Genomic DNA, 23,311 nt, shown 5'->3' on the forward strand with positions numbered 1-23,311 from the left:
GTGACAATTGGGCCACAAGATGTAAGTTACAGGAAAATAATCATGCCATGAGGAGGAATAAAATTAATTTAGTTATTTGTGAACTTGCTGCTCAAAGTTAACATGTCATTAATATTGATTGTCACATCTCAAGACCTATGTCTTCGAAGAACAATGGTGAAAGTTGCAGTCGACAACATGAAATTCAACACCAGCCCTATTAACCTAAGGTTCTACTGAGTCCTAAAATAATTTTCCCCGATAAGGTCTGGCCGCAGGTTTCCATTCGCTGTGTGGTAGACTGTGCTTCTGAATGGAGGTTAGCTTTTTGACTCACTCAGAAGCAAGTCAAACTTCAAACATCAAATGAACAACCAGAACAAGAAATCTCAACAGAATCAGTTGAAAAATTAGAACTACCTTATGTAAGTCAATTAATCCTGGATAAATAAAATTGAGATCAGACCAAATTGTGGTCAGTCTTGTGTAACCTGTGTATGCCACAACACATTTGTCTTTTGAAAAGGAAATTTCACCATAACGCAGGGAGCGTTATCTAAAATGTAGCTTCAGCTACAGCGGCGCCCTACTATGGAACTCAAGACCAGAAAATGTAAGAACAATTAAATCAATTGGGCAATTCAAGAAGGAAATCCAGCAAATATTTAATTCATCGGCTTCTTGTAAAACAGTAGTTGACGTGACATGTATCCCAATTTGTCACGCAATGCCTGTCATCACTTTCGCTTTCATGATCCTCGAAGTACTGACCTCAGTACTTTCGGCTCATAATGTTGTCCTGGTTGAAGTCTATTCTCATGTTATTTTTCTTCCAGTTTTCGACAAGAAGAAATGTCACCCTAGTGTTCAAAAACATATGGCTGAAACTTCTAATTCAGTGGAGGAAGATTTGCTATTTTCTGCACCAGAAGTTTGGGTTTCCTCTGTGTAGGTAAGTGTCAAACAAATCACTTCCGGGTCCCAAATGGCCGCCATTCTGTTATCTATCTTCGGAGACTCAATGGAAAATAATCGGAACGAGCAGAGAATGTTGTGGTTAAAGTTGGTACGAGAGAAACGTAACGGTTTCGCCCGTGATTTCTGCGTTTCGTCTGGGTGAATTATTTGTCTCCAGGTCTCCAAGAATGTAACCAGGGACGGTCATTTTAAATCTTAAAAGATTTACACTAAACGGACTATGAACATCGACTGACAACTCTCGATGTATTATCCAGTCGTCGTTTGGTCTGTTTGCGTTTGTAATGTGTGTTCATATGCACAAGAATAGTCGAGGTTCTTAGCGAGCAGTTGGCTAAGCTGTTCTCAGTTTTTATTCTGACTAAAATTGGTAGGAGGAGATTCCCTTAAAAATGACTTCCTTTGATCATATACCTTGTTGTATCCGTTTTGGCACCCTAAACATGCACAGAAAAGAGTTATTGTTTTCCAAATTGAATTATATCTTCACATCTTCACCGGTTTGCATTATTTCATCGTGGTCGCAAGAGAGGAAAATCAAACGCGCGCGTGGGGACCGCGGAGCGCGAGAGGAGCGCGCGCGCTCGCTGCGCGGGTTAGCCAGTTAAATGTCCAGTTTAGCGTACGAGCAAGGGTTATTTTAGGGACAGCCCGTTTCGTTATGTTAACGTTATATATATGAACTTCGCCTTTGTTCAATTCTTCCGCTCTCGTCTCTCGTCTTCCACTCTTTTGAAGTTCGGTTTCGGCGTGATATCGTCAGTTGGGTGGTCTTTTTTGGCCTCTTGCCCCCTCTTCACTGAGGACTTTCACCAGATTTTTGTACGTTCTTACAAATGTCAAGAGATCGTGACTTGCATTATTGTGTCGTGAGTTTCAGTGCAGTCTTGGAGTCGGCATTATTTGTAGGTTGTCATTTTTGAAGGTTGGTTCGGGTGAGGCAAAATCTCGAAATGGCGTCTGCTCTCCGGCGCAGAATAAATCCTTGTTCCCCTGGTTTTTCTCCGTGTTCTCAGTTTACTCACTTTCATTCTCAAAAAAATTCAGTCAGTCTTTCTGGAGAAAGAGAAGCTCCTGAATTGTAAAACATCCTCCGGATGTGTAAAGTGGCTTTTCTCTCTAAATAGTACGAATTTAACGGAGTACCTTCCCCTTTGACCACTCCCTGATCCAGCAACAAAAGTACAAAAAGAAATAAAAAAAAAAACTTTCTTATAGACGGAATCAAGAAAAATTGTCACATTTACCGTAGAGCTGTGCGTTAAAACAAAGAAAAATATATACATTATACAAGCAATAATTCTAAATAACTCTGTGGTCGTGAATCGACGGGATGGCCATTAAAAACATTTCAGTGGAATGCGTTTTTTGAAAGCAGCGAGAAGATGCTGCTAGATAATGAATATTGAAAGTTTTATTCCGCTGTTTTACTCTATCATCACTACACTTGTTGTCTTTGCAGGCAGATCTTCGGGAAAGGAGCCCCTGCGACACCACTCTCTTTATTTCTGTTTAATGTTGGAAAATGGCACGACACCGTTTGGCAGGAAAGAAAGCGTTTTCTGGGCCCTTACATCGCCTTTGAAGAGAAGTTAATCGGAGATGTCTTTGGAATGGGTGAAGTTGGTGTTCGGTACACGGGTAGCTTTCGGGTTGGTCTTCAACCATTTGGAATGTCAGGCTCCGACAATGACATGATGTACATTTATAAGTCGATCAATGTTAACACTCCACAGCATGCTACAGCGAAGGATCATTTTACCATCCAAACTACTGAACATCCTGGCCATGTTTTTCTGAAGCTGAACGTTTCCAAGTCAACTTTTACAAAGCTTTATCACAAAATTGCACTGAACGTGAAAGCGGACACCTTTGGCTTTCCCGCCGCTGAAGAAGTTGAAAAGATCTTGCTTGAATCTGGCCTGCAGAGGCTCCGAGAGGGTTTAAATGATTACTTCCTGTCATCCGAAGTCTTCACCGAGCTTCATTCTCGTTTCAACTATTTTCGGTTCGGCGGCTGGGTAACCTTTAGGCAGTCCGGGCCAGCGTCAACTATACGCTGGAACATATCCGCTTTACCAAATTACGTCAACTTTGGATCACTTGATAATGTGTTCGCCCTTCATTGTCCTTCCTGGCCAATGGAGGCTAGTGCTTGGGTCAAAAGGAACCGAAAGTTTGGTTTTCCAGACGCTAAAGTTATCGAGGCAATATTAGAGTACGGAGTTGACTTTGTGCCTAAACCCAGGAAAGTGGCCGATTGTCCCTCCACGACGTCATCGCAAGCCAAGTTTTTGTGGAGGCTCTCGTTTTCCATTCCTGAGCTGCTCCTAATTAATTCCTGGAATGATGCACAGAGAATTTGTTATAGATATGCTAAAACATTGCTTAAAACGAATCTTAGTCACCTAGATATCCCTAGCTACTGTGGCCTGAACGTCATGTTCTGGTTGATTGAAGAGATAGAGTCAGCACAGTGGATTGACCGTCAACTTGTCCTTTGCCTGAAGTTGTTTTTCAAAAAGCTGGAGCGCTGTTGCCTGGAAGGATTCTGTCCACATTATTTTGTTCCTGAGAACAACTTGTTCTTGTTAATTTCATGGGATAAATTGCTAAAGGCATCAAGGACATGTAAGGCCATTCGTAATGAGTTGTACGCTTACCTCTGGTTAGATGAGGGGATTTGGTGTTACCTTAAGGGCGTACGTCAGACCAATTGGATGTCTTTCAATACCTCGTCGGTGTTTTACAAAGTTTCGGATGAGCAAACATTGGGAGAATTTTTGGAGAAGTGGTCAAAGGCTGTGTCTGATTTAAAAGAGCTTTGCGAGAAAAATTTCCGGATTTATTACTGTTTGAAGGTGTACAGAGAGTTAGCTCTGGCCTGGTATGCCTCGGAACAGTACCATGATCGAAAAGAATTTGTCCTCAAGGCTGTCAGAACGTTCCTACAAGATTTGACACACAGAAAACGATCAAAAGAGGAGAAGTTGATTGCCAACAGTGTACGCTTTGCATACATGAAGAGCTTGAAAGCCTTTCTCCATGAAGTTGACTCCAAGTCTGAATGGCGTGTATTTCACCAAAAAGAACTGATCCAATTACAGCGAGGCTTTTCTTGTCAAAACGCTGTCCAGGGCGATGTTGCTTTGGCCCTTGAACATTACCTGACTGGTAACTTTGAAGCTGCGGTAAAGGTTTTGGAAAGTAGCTCCCCCGAAGAAGGAAGCGCTCGTATTACGCGAACGTTTCCAGTGTTTTCTGCTTTTGATCGAAATTCTGTTGACCGGCACATCAGAGATTTTCATTTCAAAGGCCATGCGTTTTACTGTCCAGAGATCATTGTTCGTTGGTACGTGTTATGGCAGTGCTACCTTGCACTAGGAAGGAATGACGAACAAGTTGCGTCGGCACGCAGGAAGCTCAAGGAATTAGATCTCGGCAGGTTGTATCAAGAAAATCTGAGAATAATGAAACCTTTGTTCGAACCCTTTGGAAGATATTTGCAGGACCTTGCCATTCATGAAAACGTCAGGTGAAATTCTGCCTGAAGAGGCCAAAAAAAAATACAGTACAACTCACTGTAAATTTATAAATAGCTTAGTAGTATCATTGTCATCATCGGAAAATAATTCATGCCCGCTTCCCAAACGACATAGCATTCTTTGAAAAAATCATTATTACCAGCAACTTTTAGCTTTCCATTTATCATCTTTTTTTATTTTTGTTTTGGCGTCCTAAGGTTATATTCGTTGTAATTTAAATGCATCTAGTAATTATATAGTATCCAGCTACAACTGGTACAACCCAATTCAACCAGGGTACAAGTCAAGACAAGGCTTTTTTTCTTACTTTAGCCTTGAGTTTGCTGAGACGGTCCTCTCTTGGTGTCTAACGTAGACCAAAGGAGAAGACTTAAGTATATTAAGCTCTCGTAGATGCGGAACAGCTGTAGCTCTTTTGTGAATCTTGTTTGACCATATGGTGACCCAAAACTGCACGAAGTACAATGTAGGTGAAAAAAGAAACAAATTGAACAAAAAACTGCACAACACACTCGCGTCGCATTCCATCGAGGTGGTTAATAACCCAAGCTGTGTAGAGTCGGTAACAAGGTAAATGCAATCGTGAATTTTTGACGCTCTTAAGTGAAGCCGGTACGATGTACTAACTAGAGAGATACGGCATGCACTTATCTACCTGTTGAACGGGTACGTACCACCCGTTGTAGCTACCCGCCAGTAGGTAAACCACATAAAGATGGGCCATGACATGGGACGTGCATTAAAGCTTGGCACATGCGTCATTTGAAACACTTATCGACTGTTCGATTGTTTATCGACTGATCTTTTGTTTGTCGAAATAATACTGGAATTTCAGAGTACCTGTTTGTGTAACGCTGAGATTTATAGAATGATTTCAAGTTTTGGCTCTGGAAATCTCGATGATTCAGGACACTGGTAAGTGGTTCTAACAGACCGTAGCAGGTTTATTAATTTACAGTCACTACCAAGTCCGAACTAAATCGTAAAGACTCAACTTATCAACCGATTCAAAACTTTAAGAAGCACGTTCCATGACACAAAATTTGATTTAAGCGCTAATCATATTAATTGGCAAAGCCTTTCGGCTTTTAATTTTAATTTCACAGTTCAGTAGAATTTGTGGAGGCAGTGGTGTTGTATATTTTAACTTCTAAATCTGTGAATGGAAGCTTAGCCTTAAGAGGAATCATTCAATGAAAACTGCTTTATAGTGCTTTTCTGTAGTTTTGCGTCTATTTTACGATATTTTGCAAAGCGTATGGGTCAGTTATTAAAAGACAGTTTAGACGGTGTTTCAGGCAAAACCACGTTCTAAGTCACCTTCAATTTTGCCAACGATCATATCTAAACATCGTCCACTGCCGACTGTAACAAGAAGGCATGCATCCCAGACTAGAAAACTATTTATCTACTTAAAATAAACCACTTATAAACAGATTTGGAGGCCCACTGATTGTCTTAAACCGCGGCCTAAGTTAGACTCTGTTTAAATAACTGGCCCTATGCCTTTCGAATTATCAAATTTTGAATTGTACGCTCGGTAGAGTACAATCACAGAAAGTCTTCAAATAAAGTCGTAAGAAACAACGGAGAGATCGCAAAGATGCAACTCAGTACAATTTGTAATATTCACAGACGCATGTGCATCGTTGCATGGCGCAGGTTCCAAATTGTATACAATTGACAACATTTGTAAAATCATTACAATTTATTGTCATTGAGAAATCAATCAAGGAAGACCCATCGAATTTTACAGACCGACATCCTCAAGCCAATCGATATAAAATAACTAATTATCATGGATTGATATCGATAATATAAAGAAAGAGCAAACATTTGTTAGAAGAGAAATTAAACTGTCGTCGATTGATATCTCCCTTCACCAGTCAAAGCCACGAATCGAGGTGCGACGAATAGTGGAGAAGTTTCATGGAACGGCTCCGCCTCAAAAACTGAAGTAGTGTGACTACCTGAGGGTTTTTTCGAAAAAGAAGACAAAAGCACACTTTTCCTCTTCGGGATCTCACTCAGCAATCACGTAAATCAGTTAGTTTTTTACTATAATTTATAATATATAGCTTTTTATATATGTTACTGATGATTTTCCGTGCCGATAAATAAAATTGACAAAATCACGGCGGGTGAATTTTGACCGGTCTGGTATGATGGTAATGGTATTTATATGCCGCATTTTCTATATGCATATTCAAATGCAAATGCGGTTTACATTACTACAGTGCAAGGGTGAGATCGGACATCAGCATATGTCCATTAGCGACCTCATCCAACCCACCCAACCCATGAATCATGAAATAGCACAAAGACCAGACCAGCACACCGGGAACTCCATGCCCTACTCAAATAGAGCCCGGTCAACAGCTGGATGGCTCGTCGGGCTAGCCTCGGCTGATTATCGAGATCTCAGTTTTTGCGACCGAGGTCTCAGTAACACGGGACTGGAAATCTTTCCCATACTCTAGCCCGGTTACTGCGACGAATCAACAATGGTCTATAAGAGCCATGATTTCGACACTGTATGATAAACAAATTCATTGCCAAGAACTGGGAATAGGGATGACAAACTCGCTTCGTGTGTACAATTTATTTGTGTTCTGGGTCACGGTTGCCAAATGATTTCCACGAACCTTCAAAGGAAGAGGAGGAAAAAGTGAAAGAATCGCGTCTTTTTTTATTTCACCTAACTATGATCTCACTAACCAGGTTGAAATTTCCCATATTGACACAAGACAAAAATTAGTCTCGCTAACCGGGCCGTCATATGAAGAGGCCCTTAAAATTCCGTGAAATCGATCGGTTGCGTAAAAAGTCGTACCTTCGGAGCTATATTCACTTTTACCATTTCTAACCAACACTAATAATCTGTTTTGATTTTAGGTCCCCATAACCTCCCGTATCAGTTAATCCACATCAATTAATCAGCAAATCAAAGAGAACTTAAAGAAGTATGAAGAGTTCCTCTTGCCCATGGGTACATTCTCAGTGAGAAGTCTACGAGCGGACATACAAAACGTCGCCATGCGAAAAAATCGAGCATTGCCTAGTCTGATGAGTTTCATGGCGTGTTATCTTTGCGCATGCACCGCGGTGTACCTTTACTTTCGTTATTACTTGATGAACGAGAAGGAATATGGGACGCCATTGCCAGCGTCTGTAACTGACAATAAAATGTTTAGACCGTTTGAAAGCTTCTCATCCAATAAAGTTGCAGAATCGCGGAGCAAATTTTTCGAGAAATTTTACATGCACAGGATTTTAAAAAGACCAGGCGCCACTGATGAGCTACGCTGGTATAAACCAGGGAATGATACAACGCCTCGATTGCTCGAACAGTCACAGGACAGCAGTAAGCTGCAATCTGATTCGCCAAATGAGATCCCCCATGAAAAAGGGGATTCCTTGACATCCTCAATTATAAAATTTAGTTTTACAAACAGCAGGAACAATGTTGGTCGTATTGGAGATTTTAATATAAGGGAAAATGACAATTTGAGTGCAGGAAATTCAACAGGCACGAAAGCAAATACTTCCAATGTAGCTCCAACTCGTGAGGATAGCAACTTTGATTTAAACATGGTGGAGGTCATTTCAAAACAGCAAGTTATTTTTAATTCGTCTATAATCTCGCGTCGATTTCAAGACTTTCGTCGCGAGTGGTTCCGTCAGCGCCGCGCACGCGTGGACTGGGAGAGTATAATCAAACCGTGTGGTGATAACATGGCCTGGGGACTGGTAAAGAATCACTGGGGAAAGGGAAATCGAAGCAGCGGCAGAGTGAGTGAAGTCGTGTATTGGGACATCAGACCAGCAGGAGAGTTCAGCAAGATTTTAATCCAATCAAAGACTGTAGATAATCGAACGAAACGGATTGGTGGCGACTCTTGGAGGGTTTACGCACGTGGACCATCGAGCGTTGCGGCCACTGTGTTTGATCACCAAAACGGGACTTACGAAGCTCTGTTTCTTCTCATGGAACCTGGGATCTATCAGTTGATGATCTACCTTGATTATAGTCTTTGTGATGGCTTCAAGGACCCTCCGCGTGATTGGTTCATTATAGGGAACGCGCAAGGGAAATATCAGAAAGAAGGACTCCTAGGCACACTTGACGATTACTTGAAACAGCCCTTCAAGAATGGCAATCCTTTGATTATAACTGTACCCGAGGCCCAACCCAATACATCTTTTATAGGTAGGTAAAGACTATGAATGATTTTTAATTGTATAAACGCATCTCTTGAGTCTAAACAACCTTAAATTTTCTGCGAAATTTACTTACATTTTTCAGGCAGTAATTGAAAACAAGGCGAGGCCCAAAGGTGTAAAGGATAACTTTCAGTTTGTTTTGATTAATAATGGTAATTGAACTGAGTGGAGTGCAATTTGGTCTGAAATCATGCGCGTGGTTTCAAAATCGAACGAGCGCGCAGCGCGAGTTTGATTTGAAATCGCAAGTATGATTTCAGACCAAAATTGCACGACACAAAGTTCAATTACCACTTTATTGGACCTATTTTGAAATCACAGAGTTTTATTGTCAATATTAATATTCTATTTTTGTTACTTCATTTCCATTTTGATGGGCTAAAGAAAGGATGTGATTTAGAGCAAAAAATGGTGCAATTTGGGAATAAATCGCACTGTTGAGAGCCAATCAAATTGCAAGGATCACCAGTGATTTCAAAATGGGTGTAATGAATTAAGTAATTGACGAATTTGTTAATTAATTCATTAATCAGTTAATTGATCGAATAAGACTGAATGTGTCACAATGAGCAAAATAAATAGGAGGACAACACTTTATAGAAACTCGCTTTATTGTAATTCCATAACCATTACCATTGGTGTCGTTGTTTCAATAAAGTTATCGCCAGTGGCTATCGACAATTATAAAGAGAAAGCGTGAGCTCTAACAATCAAAATAGAGAGCAGGAAGTAAAGGAACGTACTGCTGGCAAATTGCATGAATGATAACTTGAAATAATCGTTAATCTGACGAGTTGTCGAATACTTCAAAAAAAAAAAAAAGAAATAAGAAGAAAAAAACAGCCACACCGTCACAAACACGAAAACAAAAACAAAACAAGACAAAACGTTAACAGTTTGTTAAATTTAGCCGACACAGCCATGTGCTCAATATAAATGTACCTTGCACCATTCAGAGAATGACATGCTCTTCAAAGACTGCACAAATTTAAGGCAACAAAAGAGACTACGTACAAAGCGTTGGATTAAATCTAGCCTGCACGGTCACATCTCCTATTTCCTTGAGTGGAAAGAAGAGACACTTCTTTCTGCGCGCAGGCTAGATTGAATACGGAATTTAAATCGTTTTTCCCCATTTTACTGTTTGTTTACTTTCCTTCCTTTCGTTTTTCCAGAAACACTTCAAGACGATCTTGGCTCGTGTTCTCACACTTGTAATCACTTGTGGGATGGGTTTGGAAGATGGACGAATGACAACTGGAGACCATACCTTGAAGGTCAGTGGACAGCTATACACTCTTTTACTTTACTCTCCGAGGGAATTTATTGGACTGAAGCCATATATGATGCATAAGTTCCTTATTGACCAGTATTATAAGCATACTTTGCTTGATGATTGAACGCAGTTGTGAACTTTAGAATTATGTAGTAGACCTTTATCTCCTTTATCACGCGGCGGCCATGTTGAGTCTTGAGGAGAATAAAAGGCTTTGTTTTTGCGCGGCAAGCCTCGCACTGAATTCGCGTTTGGGCGAGGCTTGCCGTGCGAAAACAAAGCTTTTTGTTCCCCCGAGACTCAACAAGGCTGCAGAGTGATTAAGGGTCTATTCCATTATAAATCAGAGGTGTAGAGCTTGGCATTGAAGCTTGTGGAAAGTGAAAGCATGTCAAACTTAGTTTAAATTCTCCAAAAAGAATTTCATTTTATTGTACCGAATAAAGATGTTAGTACAAGCTCCAATAGCTCTTTCCTGCTGAAAGTACGTTACAAAAAAGTCTCCATTTCTTTCTCTTTTGTGCAGCTTGATCAGGTGTCAAACGGTCAATAATCGCACGTTTGAGAGATTTCAATCTGGTTCTAGACTTTGCCTTCGATTTGTTTGTTTGTTTTCAGACACGTACAAGACTTGCCCCATCTTAACTCTCTCTCTATCAAGGTAATAACCGGCAAACCGGGAAGCCATGAGGCAACTTAAGGTGAAAGTTCAGAAAACTCAGGGGGTAGCCCTGTAACCCAAGGGGGAGGGGTGATAGGGAAGTAACTATACTCTCCTAGTGCTAGTACAGGCTCCAAATGTCGGCCTCCTATGGCCCAAGAGGGTGTTACACGTTTCATCTTCTGTCCCTTGTCTGTAGAGTCCTACAACTGGTCACTACCGCTGGGATACCAACAAAATGGTGCACTGTGGATCTTCGGTGATTCCTTGGCCGTCCGTCTCGTGAATTCGGCCCAGTCCCGCCTGCTTTGCAAAAGCCTCTACATGCAATGTTTACATAGTTATAACTGGATTTATCCCATCACAAGCGAACTAGTGGACAAAGAAAAAGACGATGATCTTGATTTCAGGCCTGAAAAGGTTATCAACGATATTCTACGCGTTCTACGGAGGCCTCTAATGCAGGAAGAGGAAAGTGTGTTGCTTTTGAACCTTGGAATTCACTTTCCAATTGGGATCAACTTTACCACTTACCAAAGACTCATTGGAGACCTAATAGGAAGCTTGAAGGAGACTGAAGTTGATTCGCAAGGGAGAAGCGTACCGAAGTACAAGGCCAAAGTTATCTGGAAGACGTCGACCGCTATACACAAAGAAAATGCTCCTTTGAAGGACAAGACTAATTGGAGGTTCTTTACTACGCAGGTCAGAAGATTTTGGATAACATTTTAACCCCATCTAGAGTTTCAGCGTTTATAACTGTTTTTAATATTTGCGCAAACGGCACGAGACTTTTGTGAAATTATCAGAAAATTTAACTGGGAACAATTTAGTATGGTAGGTCAGGGGTTTACTGAATTTGAAGATACCAGGTAAGCAATAGGCCTCATCAGTTTTTGACGCCATTTCGACGAGTAGGCAAACACGCTTGAAATAACAGTGTTTGTATGGAAATCCGATGTCAAATAATTTTCATGAAACATCGCTTCTGAAAAATTCATGAATTTTCAATTTTTTGAACGTTCACTGTGCCCCTGACGAGAATGACAGACCTTCTGAGCAGACGGAGCTTTGTTTTGCTTTTGTCATTCTATGCTGTTTCTTGCTTCTCTTTTTGGTGAGCTCACTAAAATACGTGCGTAAGATTTTCAAAATTTACTCCACATTAAAGTAATTAGAACTAAAGCTACATCGCTTCTCACTCGTTCCGGGGAGTTGGGCGCTTTTGAGTTTGCATTAGAATATCAGAAAATCAATCCTTATGAACGCTTATGGCTGCAGGCGGGGAGCTGTCCACTCGGTCGTTCAGTCATTTATCTACTTGTCGTCCGGCTTCATTCAGTTTACAAATATTTTCTTCCTTCCAGCGAGTTGCCCTTTTCAGTGCCTACGCTATGTCAGCCATGTGTCGAGCAGGGTTTGACGTCATAGATGTGTATCCCATGACCGACTCGTACCCCGGTGGTACCACAGATGAGGTACACTACCCGAATCACGTGTTAAGCACCATGGAAACGCTGCTGGAGAAATACAAAGTGGAAAATAACAAGAGAGTAGGACAAAACGAGAAGAAAGACAGAATGAAACGGTGTATCGAGTGATAGATTACAACGTGAAAGGGAAAGACAAGGAGAGAGTAAGCAAAGCACTGAGAAGAAACTGACTGGTAAAACGTGGCACATTGGTTGAAACATGAAGCTGAAACAAATATAAACTGTAAAACAGGTTGAGCAGAAATATGAAAGAAAAAACAGCGGTGCAAAACTGTGTCAGGGCTGAAAAAATAAAACTATGGAGAAAAAGCAGCAAGGGAGTGGAAAACGGAAAATGAGAGAGTGTATCGGCTGACGAATTAAAATTATACTGATAACAGTAACAATAAATAGCTTGAAAGTGAAACAGAACTGAGAGGAAAACGTTAAAACGGTGTATCGCAAATCCTCGCATAAGTTATTTAAATAAATCATAACAGTTTTGGAGCAGATAACGGAAGTATTTAGAAACTGGGAGGATTGTCATTGCTCTGCTTCAGTATTTGTAGGTGCTTTAAAAGTTACGATGTGGTAGTACAGCGAAGACACATAATTGGGAGAGTGATCAAACGGGCTGAAAAATCTCGTGTAAATGCAATCATATTTCACGTCGGGCTACTTGAACTTGGACATGCGAAATCAACGTGATTTCACTGAAACACTTTATCTGTTATTTTAGCTAACAAAATTTCAACTACGCCCGGGTTGAAATTCATCATACTGTTCGCAAAGAAATCTCAACGCCCCAACAGGGCCAACATTTCAGCCCGTGCTAAAATTCGCCACGTAATCGGGCCCTAAATCTCTCTATTCAGCGCGAGCTGGACATAAAGTTAATCCAATCTCGTTCGTAGGCCAAAACGCGTTTATCGAGAGAACTGAGGTTTAATGTCGGAAGCTAGGTTGGGACAGAGTGCATCTTTCTATCATATTAACGGGCAACCTACAAGTAAAAAGCCACGGGAACGAGGTTGATCAACGGGTCCTCAAGGGATGACATCAATTCCAATTGCGCTTCAACGAAGCACAGCAGCAAAAAGCAACCTTTTCGTCGAACAACACAACATTGTGCGCAAATGTGAATTCAAACGTACGCTATCTGCTTTATTTTTTCCGCAGTTATGATTGAATATTGTTGAGGGTAAAGTCATACGCATCCATAACAGAGACAAATCTGGTTTTGCTTGCACTGATCTGTTGTACAGTTTTTGTCTGATATCGGGTTACTTTCCTTAGGTGAAGAAGGATGTGATAAGGGACATAAGGTAGCTTCAAGAGGCTGCTGAATCCGCGTTCACTTGGATCTGGAAAAGCCTAGAATAATTGTTTTCACCCCACCCCGCTCGGTGACACCTTAGTTCTGCTGAGGGTACTTTAATTAAAACTTTAAAACTAGTGAGCAGCACTCTGCGAACTGTAGTTGGATAACTCTTTATTTCTCCTACACGTTTCGTGTCACTAGCGCACACTTCGTCAGGTAGTTTAACAAAACAACACGAAGCGCCTATAAACAGTAGATACCTAACTCATACTAGAGTGCAAATTTCGTAAGAACACACCTACGGATATACATATAAGAATGACAAATTCCGCGGGGCCAAAGCCGCGTTAAGTTTTCTACGCAGTCCAGCCTTGCATAAATTTGATTCATTTATATTTTTGGCTGATTAGATCTTTTACAGATCCTGCGTATACCTACAGCATTTTCGTTGCGCGGTTCCTTGCTTATAGTTTGCTTTTATGTTTTGGACCGTAGATCTTTTTAGATCCGATATGCTGTACCTTTTAACATGGTTTGGCCATGTACCTGTGAAGGAAAGTTTTGCTTTTCTCATTTAACTTGACGACAGCGACATGATATTTCAGTTCTTTTGTTCATTGTTCGTAGTCACGCGCTATGACGTGGACGGATGCCTGAATTTGGGACCATCCGAAATCGGCTACCACGTGCATTTGGTGAAACACTCGACTCGCGTTGGTGTTCTACTTTTTGCTGTGCTACACCGTGCTGACGAGAGCCAACCAGCTCGAAACAGCTGTCCACGGTTGCCGCATTCTGTTGATTCTCGGTTTGGTCTCTATCATGTCGCTGTCGTGTTAAGTTTTCTACGCAGTCCAGCCTTGCATAAATTTGATTCATTTATATTTTTGGCTGATTAGATCTTTTACAGATCCTGCGTATACCTACAGCATTTTCGTTGCGCGGTTCCTTGCTTATAGTTTGCCAAAACTGTGGGCCCCCAAAATGATATCACACCTTGTTAAAATTTACCGCCTAAAAAGTGCCCCGGGGAACGTTTTCGGACTGACGGTGAATAGATTGGAACTTTTTTCATGAAATTTTGTTGGGGGTCCAAACATCTATTTTTTTTCCTGGGGGAGGGGGGGGGGGCTAGGGGGATAGTGTCAAAAATGACCAAATTTTGAAGTCGGCATTTTTCACTCGTTCAAGTCCCTAGGGACCTCGGGGTGTCGAAAAAATCACTTGGGAATCATTTTAAAGTACAAACAAAGCCCTGACAAAGAATTTTAGTTTTGACCCAAAAATGATTTCATCCTTTGTGGGCTATTTGTTTGTCACCGGTACTTTGGGAGGCCTAAAAAGTCTCCCGGGGAACGTTTTCGGACACGCTGAATCGATTGGCACCTTTTTCATGAATACTTGGTAATTAACAGAAAAATTGAGAAGTAACCAATAGGAATATCGAAAAAGCCTCACACCTTTTTAAAGATTAATGCCTTGCCAAGATTGATATAATGCCGTAGTGTTGATCCTGCGGTCGAATTCCATACCCAATAAATTCTCTCAAAGAGACGTCAGTCGTTTTGGGCCTTTGGGACGCACTCCCCTTACGATTAAAAAAAAATGAAAGCGAAATAATTTTTACCGAATAGTGCTTTTTATTAGCTTTGCACTGATATATAGTTTGTGGTTGTTGCGTTTAAGACAGCGCGCAAATATTGTTTTTTTGTAAAAACGTTTGTTTGGTTCGCTGAGGCTTGGTTATGGCCACCCACGACGATGTTTTGTTTGTCTGTTAGAATAAATGGCTTTTTCTTTTTTTCTTAATTCTCATTTCTTTTCGCTCTTGTTGTACACCATCTTAGCTTTTTTACCAATAGACGTTTTAATAATATTTTCTTCACAGTCACTGTTTTACTTTCAAACTCTCAATTTAGTTTTAATTTATCAGTGAATACACCGCCCTCGTTTAAGGCAACTGAAGCTATTGATTGCTGCTGTTTCTCTCGGCAAGTAGAGTCGCCTTTCTCCGTTAGTTTGAGCAGGCCTTTTTCCTTATTAAACAAATTAGAAAGATTTTTTTATAGATTGCAAGCAGTTTGATAGAAGTTATGATTTCATCAAAATTACCGCCGAACATTATTGAAAACCTGACTGCCTTCTTCTTTCCAAAAAAATTAAACAGGCTTATCTACATTGCTTAAAGGGAAGCTAGGAGGAACAATTAAATTACCAAACATGATTGAAAACCTGGCTACCTTCTCCTCAGTAATAAAAATGACAAAAGGCTTATATTTATTGCTAAGGGCAACCGAAAGGTACAATTTAATAAATAAACATGATTGAAAACTTTGAGGCCTCATGCGTCTTCTTGTTAAGAAAATTTGAAAACATAAAGCTATTCATTGATTGGTTGATGAGCAGCTGGCAGGTATGATCTCTAGTGATATATGTGATAATTTATAGGACTTTGATGAGTTGATGACCGAAAGGTCACAGGCAGGTGAGCGCTGCTTTAAAATTTATACCTAAAATACCTAAATCGATAAACTGTATGGAAAAATAATCGTTAATCTCAAATTTCCATCAGTTCTGTTGAAGAATTATGTATCATCTCTGAAGGAGTCGGTTTGGTGGGGATGTGCGGCTCGATTCTCCAAACGCTGACCGTATTTTAGACTAAAATATGTAATTTTCGGTACCCTTTTTTTATCTTTGGCCTCTAAAGTGGACGCAGACAGCACAAGAATCAATCAGAATTCTAAGGAAATCCGTATTATCCGGGGTTAACCCGGGAAAGGGCTGCGAGGAAGTCATGATGTGGTCTTTACTTTGTTTCTCATTGCTTGAAAAAGCTAAGTGGCTCGAGTTTAGGTAGCTTATCGAAGAGCGAGAGCGTAGAAAAGAAGTAACACAGAAAAAGCAAATTACTTCCGGCGCTCAAATGAAAACTGTCCTGAAATATATAGAATTGATACATGCATGGAATAACACGTGTTATAAGTGCCAATTGTGATTGATATAATGCAGTAGTTTTGATTCTGCGGTCAAATTCCATACCCGATACATTCGCTCAAAGAGACGTCAGTCGTCTTGGGGTTTTGTGACGCACTGTCCTTACGGTTAAAAAAATTCAAAGCGAAATAATTCTTACCGAATAGTGCTTTTCATTAGATTTACAGTGATATATAGTTGTTGGCTGTTGCGTTTAAGACAGCGCGCAAATATTTTTTTTTTCGAAAACGTTCGTTCGGTTTGCTGAGGCTAAGTTATTGCCAACCCACGACAATGTGTTGTTTGTCTGTTAAAATAAATGGCTTTTTCTGTTTTTCTTAATTCTTATTTCTTTTCGCTCTTGTTGTACACTCTCTTAGCTTTTTTACCAACAGATCATGTTAATAATATTTTCTGCACAGTCACTGTTTCACGTTCAAACTCTCAATTTAGTTCTAATTTATCAGTGAATACATCGCCCTCGTTTAAGGTAACTAAAGCTACTGGTTGTTGCTGTTTCTCTCGGCAAGTAGAGTCGCCTTTCTCCGTTAGTTTGAGCAGGCCTTTTTCCTTATTAAACAAATTAGAAAGATTTTTTTATAGATTGCAAGCAGTTTGACAGAAGTTATGATTTCATCAAAATTACCGCCGAACATTATTGAAAACCTGATTGCATTCTTCTTGCCAAAAAATTTAAACAGGCTTATCTACATTGCTTAAAGGGAAGCTAGGAGGAACAATTAAATTACCAAACATGATTGAAAACCTGGCTACCTTCTTCTCAGTAAGAAACATGACAAAAGGCTTTATACATTGCTAAGGACAACTGAAATTTAAAGGTACAATTTAATAACTGAACATGATTGAAACCTTTGAGTCCTCAAGCGTCTTCTTTTCAAAACAAATTGAAAAAGACTTATAAACATAACGTCTTCTTGTTAAGAAAATTTGAAAACATAAAGCTATTCATTGATTGGTTGATGAGCAGCTGGCAGGTATGATCTCTAGTGATATATGTGATAATTTATAGGACTTTGATCAGTTGGTGACGGAAAGGTGACAGGCAGGTGAGCGCTGCTTTAAAATTTATACCTAAAATACCTAAATCGATAAACTGTATGGAGAAATAATCGTTAATCTCAAATTTCCATCAGTTCTGTTGAAGAATTATGTATCATCTCTGAAGGAGTCGGTTTGGTGGGGATGTGCGACTCCATTCTCCAAACGCTGACCGTATTTTAGACTAAAATATGTAATTTTCGGTACCCCTTTTTTTATCTTTGGCCTCTAAAGTGGACGCAGACAGCACAAGAACCAATCAGAATTCAAAGGAAATCCGTATTATCATGGGTAAACCCGGGAAAGGGCTGCGAGGAAGTCATGATGTGGTCTTCACTTTGTTTCTCATTGCTTGAAAAAGCTAAGTGGCTCGAGTTTAGGTAGCCTATCGAAGAGCGAGAGCGTAGAAAAGAAGTAACACAGAAGAAGCAAATTACTTCCGGCGCTCAAATGAAAACTGTCCTGAAATACATAGAATTGATACATGCATGGAATAACACGTGTTTTAAGTGCCAATTGTGATTGATATAATGCAGTAGTTTTGATTCTGCGGTCAAATTCCATACCCGATACATTCGCTCAAAGAGACGTCAGTCGTCTTGGGGTTTTGTGACGCACTGTCCTTACGGTTAAAAAAATTCAAAGCGAAATAATTCTTACCGAATAGTGCTTTTCATTAGATTTGCAGTGATATATAGTTGTTGGCTGTTGCGTTTAAGACAGCGCGCAAATATTTTTTTTTTTCGAAAACGTTCGTTCGGTTTGCTGAGGCTGAGTTATTGCCAACCCACGACAATGTGTTGTTTGTCTGTTAAAATAAATGGCTTTTTCTGTTTTTCTTAATTCTTATTTCTTTTCGCTCTTGTTGGACACTCTCTTAGCTTTTTTACCGATAGACGTTTTAATAATAATAATAATAATAATAATAATAATAATAATAATGGTAATAATAATAATAATAATAATAATAATAATAATAATAATAATAATAATATCTTTACAGTCACTGTTTCACTTTCAAACTCTCAATTTAGTTCTAATTTATCAGTTAATACACCGCCCTCGTTTAAGGTAACTGAAGCTATTGATTGTTGAGGTTTCTCTCGGCAAGTAGAGTCGCCTTTCTCAGTTAGCTTGAGCAGGCCTTTTTCCTTATTAAACAAATTAGAAAGATTTTTTTATAGATTGCAAGCAGTTTGATAGAAGTTACGATTTCATCAAAATTACCGCCGAACATTATTGAAAACGTTCTGCCTTCTCCTTTCCAAAAAATTTAAATAGGCTTATCTCCATTGCTTAAAGGGAAGCTAGGAGGAACAATTAAATTACCAAACATGATTGAAAACCTGGCTACCTTCTTCTCAGTAAGAAACATGACAAAAGGCTTTATACATTGCTAAGGACAACTGAAATTTAAAGGTACAATTTAATAACTGAACATGATTGAAACCTTTGAGTCCTCAACCGTCTTCTTTTCAAAACAAATTGAAAAAGACTTATAAACATAACGTCTTCTTGTTAAGAAAATTTGAAAACATAAAGCTATTCATTGATTGGTTGATGAGCAGCTGGGAGGTATGATCTCTAGTGATATATGTGATAATTTATAGGACTTTGATCAGTTGGTGACGGAAAGGTGGTAGGCAGGTAAGCGCTGCTTTGAAATTTATACCTAAAATACCTAAATCGAGGAATTGTATGGAGAAATAATCGTAAAATTTCCATCAGTTCTGTTGAAGAATTATCCGGGGTAAACCTGGGAAAGGGCTGCGAGGAAGTCATGATGTGGTCTTCATTTCATTGCTTGAAAAAGCTAAGTGGCTCGAGTTTAGGTAGCCTATCGAAGAGCGAGAGGGTGGGAAAGAAGTAACAGAGCAAACGCAAATTATTTCCGCCGCTCAAATGAAAACTGTCCTGAAATATATAGAATTAATACATGCATAGAATAACACGTGTTATAAGTGCCAATTGTGATTGATATAATGCAGTAGTTTTGATTCTGCAGTCGAATTCCATACCCGATACATTCGCTCAAAGAGACGTCAGTCGTCTTGGGGTTTTGTGACGCACTTTCCTTACGGTTAAAAAATTCAAAGCGAAATAATTCTTACCGAATAGTGCTTTTCATTAGATTTGCAGTGATATATAGTTGTAGGCTGTTGCGTTTAAGACAGCGCGCAAATATTTTTTTTTTTCGAAAACGTTCGTTCGGTTTGCTGAGGCTGCGTTATTGCCAACCCATGACGATGAGTTGTTTGTCTGTTAGAATAAATGACTTTTTCTGTTTTTCTTAATTCTTATTTCTTTTCGCTCTTGTTGGACACTCTCTTAGCTTTTTTACCAACAAATCATGTTAATAATATTATCTTCACAGTCACTGTTTTACTTTCAAACTCTCAATTTAGTTCTAATTTATCAGTGAATACACCGCTCTCGTTTAAGGCAACTGAAGCTATTGATTGCTGCTGTTTCTCTCGGCAAGTATAGTCGCCTTTCTCTGTTAGTTTGAGCAGGCCTTTTTCCTTATTGAACAAATTAGAAAGATTTTTTTATAGATTGCAAGCAGTTTGATAGAAGTTACGATTTCATCAAAATTACCGCCGAACATTATTGAAAACCTCCTGCCTTCTTCTTTCCAAAAAATTTAAACAGGCTTATCTACATTGCTTAAAGGGAAGCTAGGAGGAACAATTAAATTACCAAACATGATTGAAAACCTGGCTACCTTCTTCTCAGTTATAAAAATGACAAAAGGCTTATATAAATTGCTAAGGGCAACCGAAAGGTACAATTTAATAACTAAACATGATTGGAAACTTTGAGGCCTCAAGCGTCTTCTTGTTAAGAAAATTTGAAAACATAAAGCTGTTCATTGATTGGTTGATGAGCAGCTGGCAGGTATGATCTCTAGTGATATATGTGATAATTTATAGGACTTTGATCAGTTGATGACAGAAAGGTGACAGGCAGGTGAGCGCTGCTTTAAAATTTATACCTAAAATACCTAAATCGATAAACTGGTATGGAGAAATAATCATTAATCTCAAATTTCCATCAGTTCCGTTGAAGAATTATGTATCATCTCTGAAGGAGTCGGTTTGGTGGGGATGTGCGGCTCGATTCTCCAAACGCTGACCGTATTTTAGACTAAAATATGTAATTTTCGGTACCTCTTTTTATCTTTGGCCTCTAAAGTGGACGCAGACAGCACAAGAACCAATCAGAATTCAAAGGAAATCCGTATTATCATGGGTAAACCCGGGAAAGGGCTGCGAGGAAGTCATGATGTGGTCTTCACTTTGTCTCTCATTGCTTGAAAAAGCTAAGTGGCTCGAGTTTAGGTAGCCTATCGAAGTGCGAGAGCGTAGAAAAGAAGTAACACAGAAAAAGCAAATTACTTCCGGCGCTCAAATGAAAACTGTCCTGAAATATATAGAATTGATACATGCATGGAATAACACGTGTTATAAGTGCCAATTGTGATTGATACAATGCAGTAGTTTTGATTCTGCGGTCAAATTCCATACCCGATACATTCGCTCAAAGAGACGTCAGTCGTCTTGGGGTTTTGTGACGCACTGTCCTTACGGTTAAAAAAATTCAAAGCGAAATAATTCTTACCGAATAGTGCTTTTCATTAGATTTGCAGTGATATATAGTTGTTGGCTGTTGCGTTTAAGACAGCGCGCAAATATTTTTTTTTTTCGAAAACGTTCGTTCGGTTTGCTGAGGCTGAGTTATTGCCAACCCACGACAATGTGTTGTTTGTCTGTTAAAATAAATGGCTTTTTCTGTTTTTCTTAATTCTTATTTCTTTTCGCTCTTGTTGTACACTCTCTTAGCTTTTTTACCAACAGATCATGTTAATAATATTTTCTGCACAGTCACTGTTTCACGTTCAAACTCTCAATTTAGTTCTAATTTATCAGTGAATACAACAATGACCGCCCTCGTTTAAGGTAACTAAAGCTACTGATTGTTGCTGTTTCTCTCGGCAAGTAGAGTCGCCTTTCTCCGTTAGTTTGAGCAGGCCTTTTTCCTTATTAAACAAATTAGAAAGATTTTTTTATAGATTGCAAGCAGTTTGACAGAAGTCATGATTTCATCAAAATTACCGCCGAACATTATTGAAAACCTGATTGCATTCTTCTTGCCAAAAAATTTAAACAGGCTTATCTACATTGCTTAAAGGGAAGCTAGGAGGAACAATTAAATTACCAAACATGATTGAAAACCTGGCTACCTTCTTCTCAGTAAGAAACATGACAAAAGGCTTTATACATTGCTAAGGACAACTGAAATTTAAAGGTACAATTTAATAACTGAACATGATTGAAACCTTTGAGTCCTCAACCGTCTTCTTTTCAAAACAAATTGAAAAAGACTTATAAACATAACGTCTTCTTGTTAAGAAAATTTGAAAACATAAAGCTATTCATTGATTGGTTGATGAGCAGCTGGGAGGTATGATCTCTAGTGATATATGTGATAATTTATAGGACTTTGATCAGTTGGTGACGGAAAGGTGGTAGGCAGGTAAGCGCTGCTTTGAAATTTATACCTAAAATACCTAAATCGAGGAATTGTATGGAGAAATAATCGTAAAATTTCCATCAGTTCTGTTGAAGAATTATCCGGGGTAAACCTGGGAAAGGGCTGCGAGGAAGTCATGATGTGGTCTTCATTTCATTGCTTGAAAAAGCTAAGTGGCTCGAGTTTAGGTAGCCTATCGAAGAGCGAGAGGGTGGGAAAGAAGTAACAGAGCAAACGCAAATTATTTCCGCCGCTCAAATGAAAACTGTCCTGAAATATATAGAATTAATACATGCATAGAATAACACGTGTTATAAGTGCCAATTGTGATTGATATAATGCAGTAGTTTTGATTCTGCAGTCGAATTCCATACCCGATACATTCGCTCAAAGAGACGTCAGTCGTCTTGGGGTTTTGTGACGCACTTTCCTTACGGTTAAAAAATTCAAAGCGAAATAATTCTTACCGAATAGTGCTTTTCATTAGATTTGCAGTGATATATAGTTGTAGGCTGTTGCGTTTAAGACAGCGCGCAAATATTTTTTTTTTTCGAAAACGTTCGTTCGGTTTGCTGAGGCTGCGTTATTGCCAACCCATGACGATGAGTTGTTTGTCTGTTAGAATAAATGACTTTTTCTGTTTTTCTTAATTCTTATTTCTTTTCGCTCTTGTTGGACACTCTCTTAGCTTTTTTACCAACAAATCATGTTAATAATATTATCTTCACAGTCACTGTTTTACTTTCAAACTCTCAATTTAGTTCTAATTTATCAGTGAATACACCGCTCTCGTTTAAGGCAACTGAAGCTATTGATTGCTGTTGTTTCTCTCGGCAAGTAGAGTCGCCTTTCTCCGTTAGTTTGAGCAGGCCTTTTTCCTTATTGAACAAATTAGAAAGATTTTTTTATAGATTGCAAGCAGTTTGATAGAAGTTACGATTTCATCAAAATTACCGCCGAACATTATTGAAAACCTTCTGCCTTCTTCTTTCCAAAAAATTTAAACAGGCTTATCTACATTGCTTAAAGGGAAGCTAGGAGGAACAATTAAATTACCAAACATGATTGAAAACCTGGCTACCTTCTTCTCAGTTATAAAAATGACAAAAGGCTTATATAAATTGCTAAGGGCAACCGAAAGGTACAATTTAATAACTAAACATGATTGGAAACTTTGAGGCCTCAAGCGTCTTCTTGTTAAGAAAATTTGAAAACATAAAGCTGTTCATTGATTGGTTGATGAGCAGCTGGCAGGTATGATCTCTAGTGATATATGTGATAATTTAT

The 23,311-nt window shown here is 39.2% G+C and overlaps 2 protein-coding genes and 1 long non-coding RNA gene across 3 annotated transcripts; all 3 read left to right on the plus strand.

The window, feature by feature from the left end:
* Window positions 1-635: 635 nt before the first annotated feature.
* Window positions 636-6,647, plus strand: LOC146487271 (uncharacterized). Its single transcript, XM_085086767.1, has 2 exons — window positions 636-931; window positions 2,420-6,647. The coding sequence occupies exons 1-2, from the start codon at window positions 771-773 to the stop codon at window positions 4,494-4,496; spliced, it is 2,238 nt and encodes a 745-aa protein (XP_084942893.1). The 5' UTR covers window positions 636-770; the 3' UTR covers window positions 4,497-6,647.
* LOC146487272 (uncharacterized) lies at window positions 5,278-12,607 on the plus strand. The gene is made up of 5 exons (XM_085086793.1): window positions 5,278-5,417; window positions 7,398-8,712; window positions 9,902-10,003; window positions 10,863-11,368; window positions 12,031-12,607. The coding sequence occupies exons 2-5, from the start codon at window positions 7,488-7,490 to the stop codon at window positions 12,262-12,264; spliced, it is 2,067 nt and encodes a 688-aa protein (XP_084942919.1). The 5' UTR covers window positions 5,278-5,417; window positions 7,398-7,487; the 3' UTR covers window positions 12,265-12,607.
* A 4,881-nt stretch (window positions 12,608-17,488) lies between these two features.
* On the plus strand, window positions 17,489-23,305 carry LOC146487273 (uncharacterized). Its single transcript, XR_014857372.1, has 3 exons — window positions 17,489-17,499; window positions 20,425-20,461; window positions 21,991-23,305. It is a non-coding gene; the product is annotated as an uncharacterized LOC146487273 (long non-coding RNA).
* The last annotated feature ends 6 nt before the right edge of the window (window positions 23,306-23,311 follow it).

Source organism: Pavona decussata, unplaced genomic scaffold (assembly GCF_977016875.1).
Source record: "Pavona decussata unplaced genomic scaffold, jaPavDecu1.1 SCAFFOLD_16, whole genome shotgun sequence".
Classification (NCBI taxonomy): domain Eukaryota; kingdom Metazoa; phylum Cnidaria; class Anthozoa; order Scleractinia; family Agariciidae; genus Pavona; species Pavona decussata.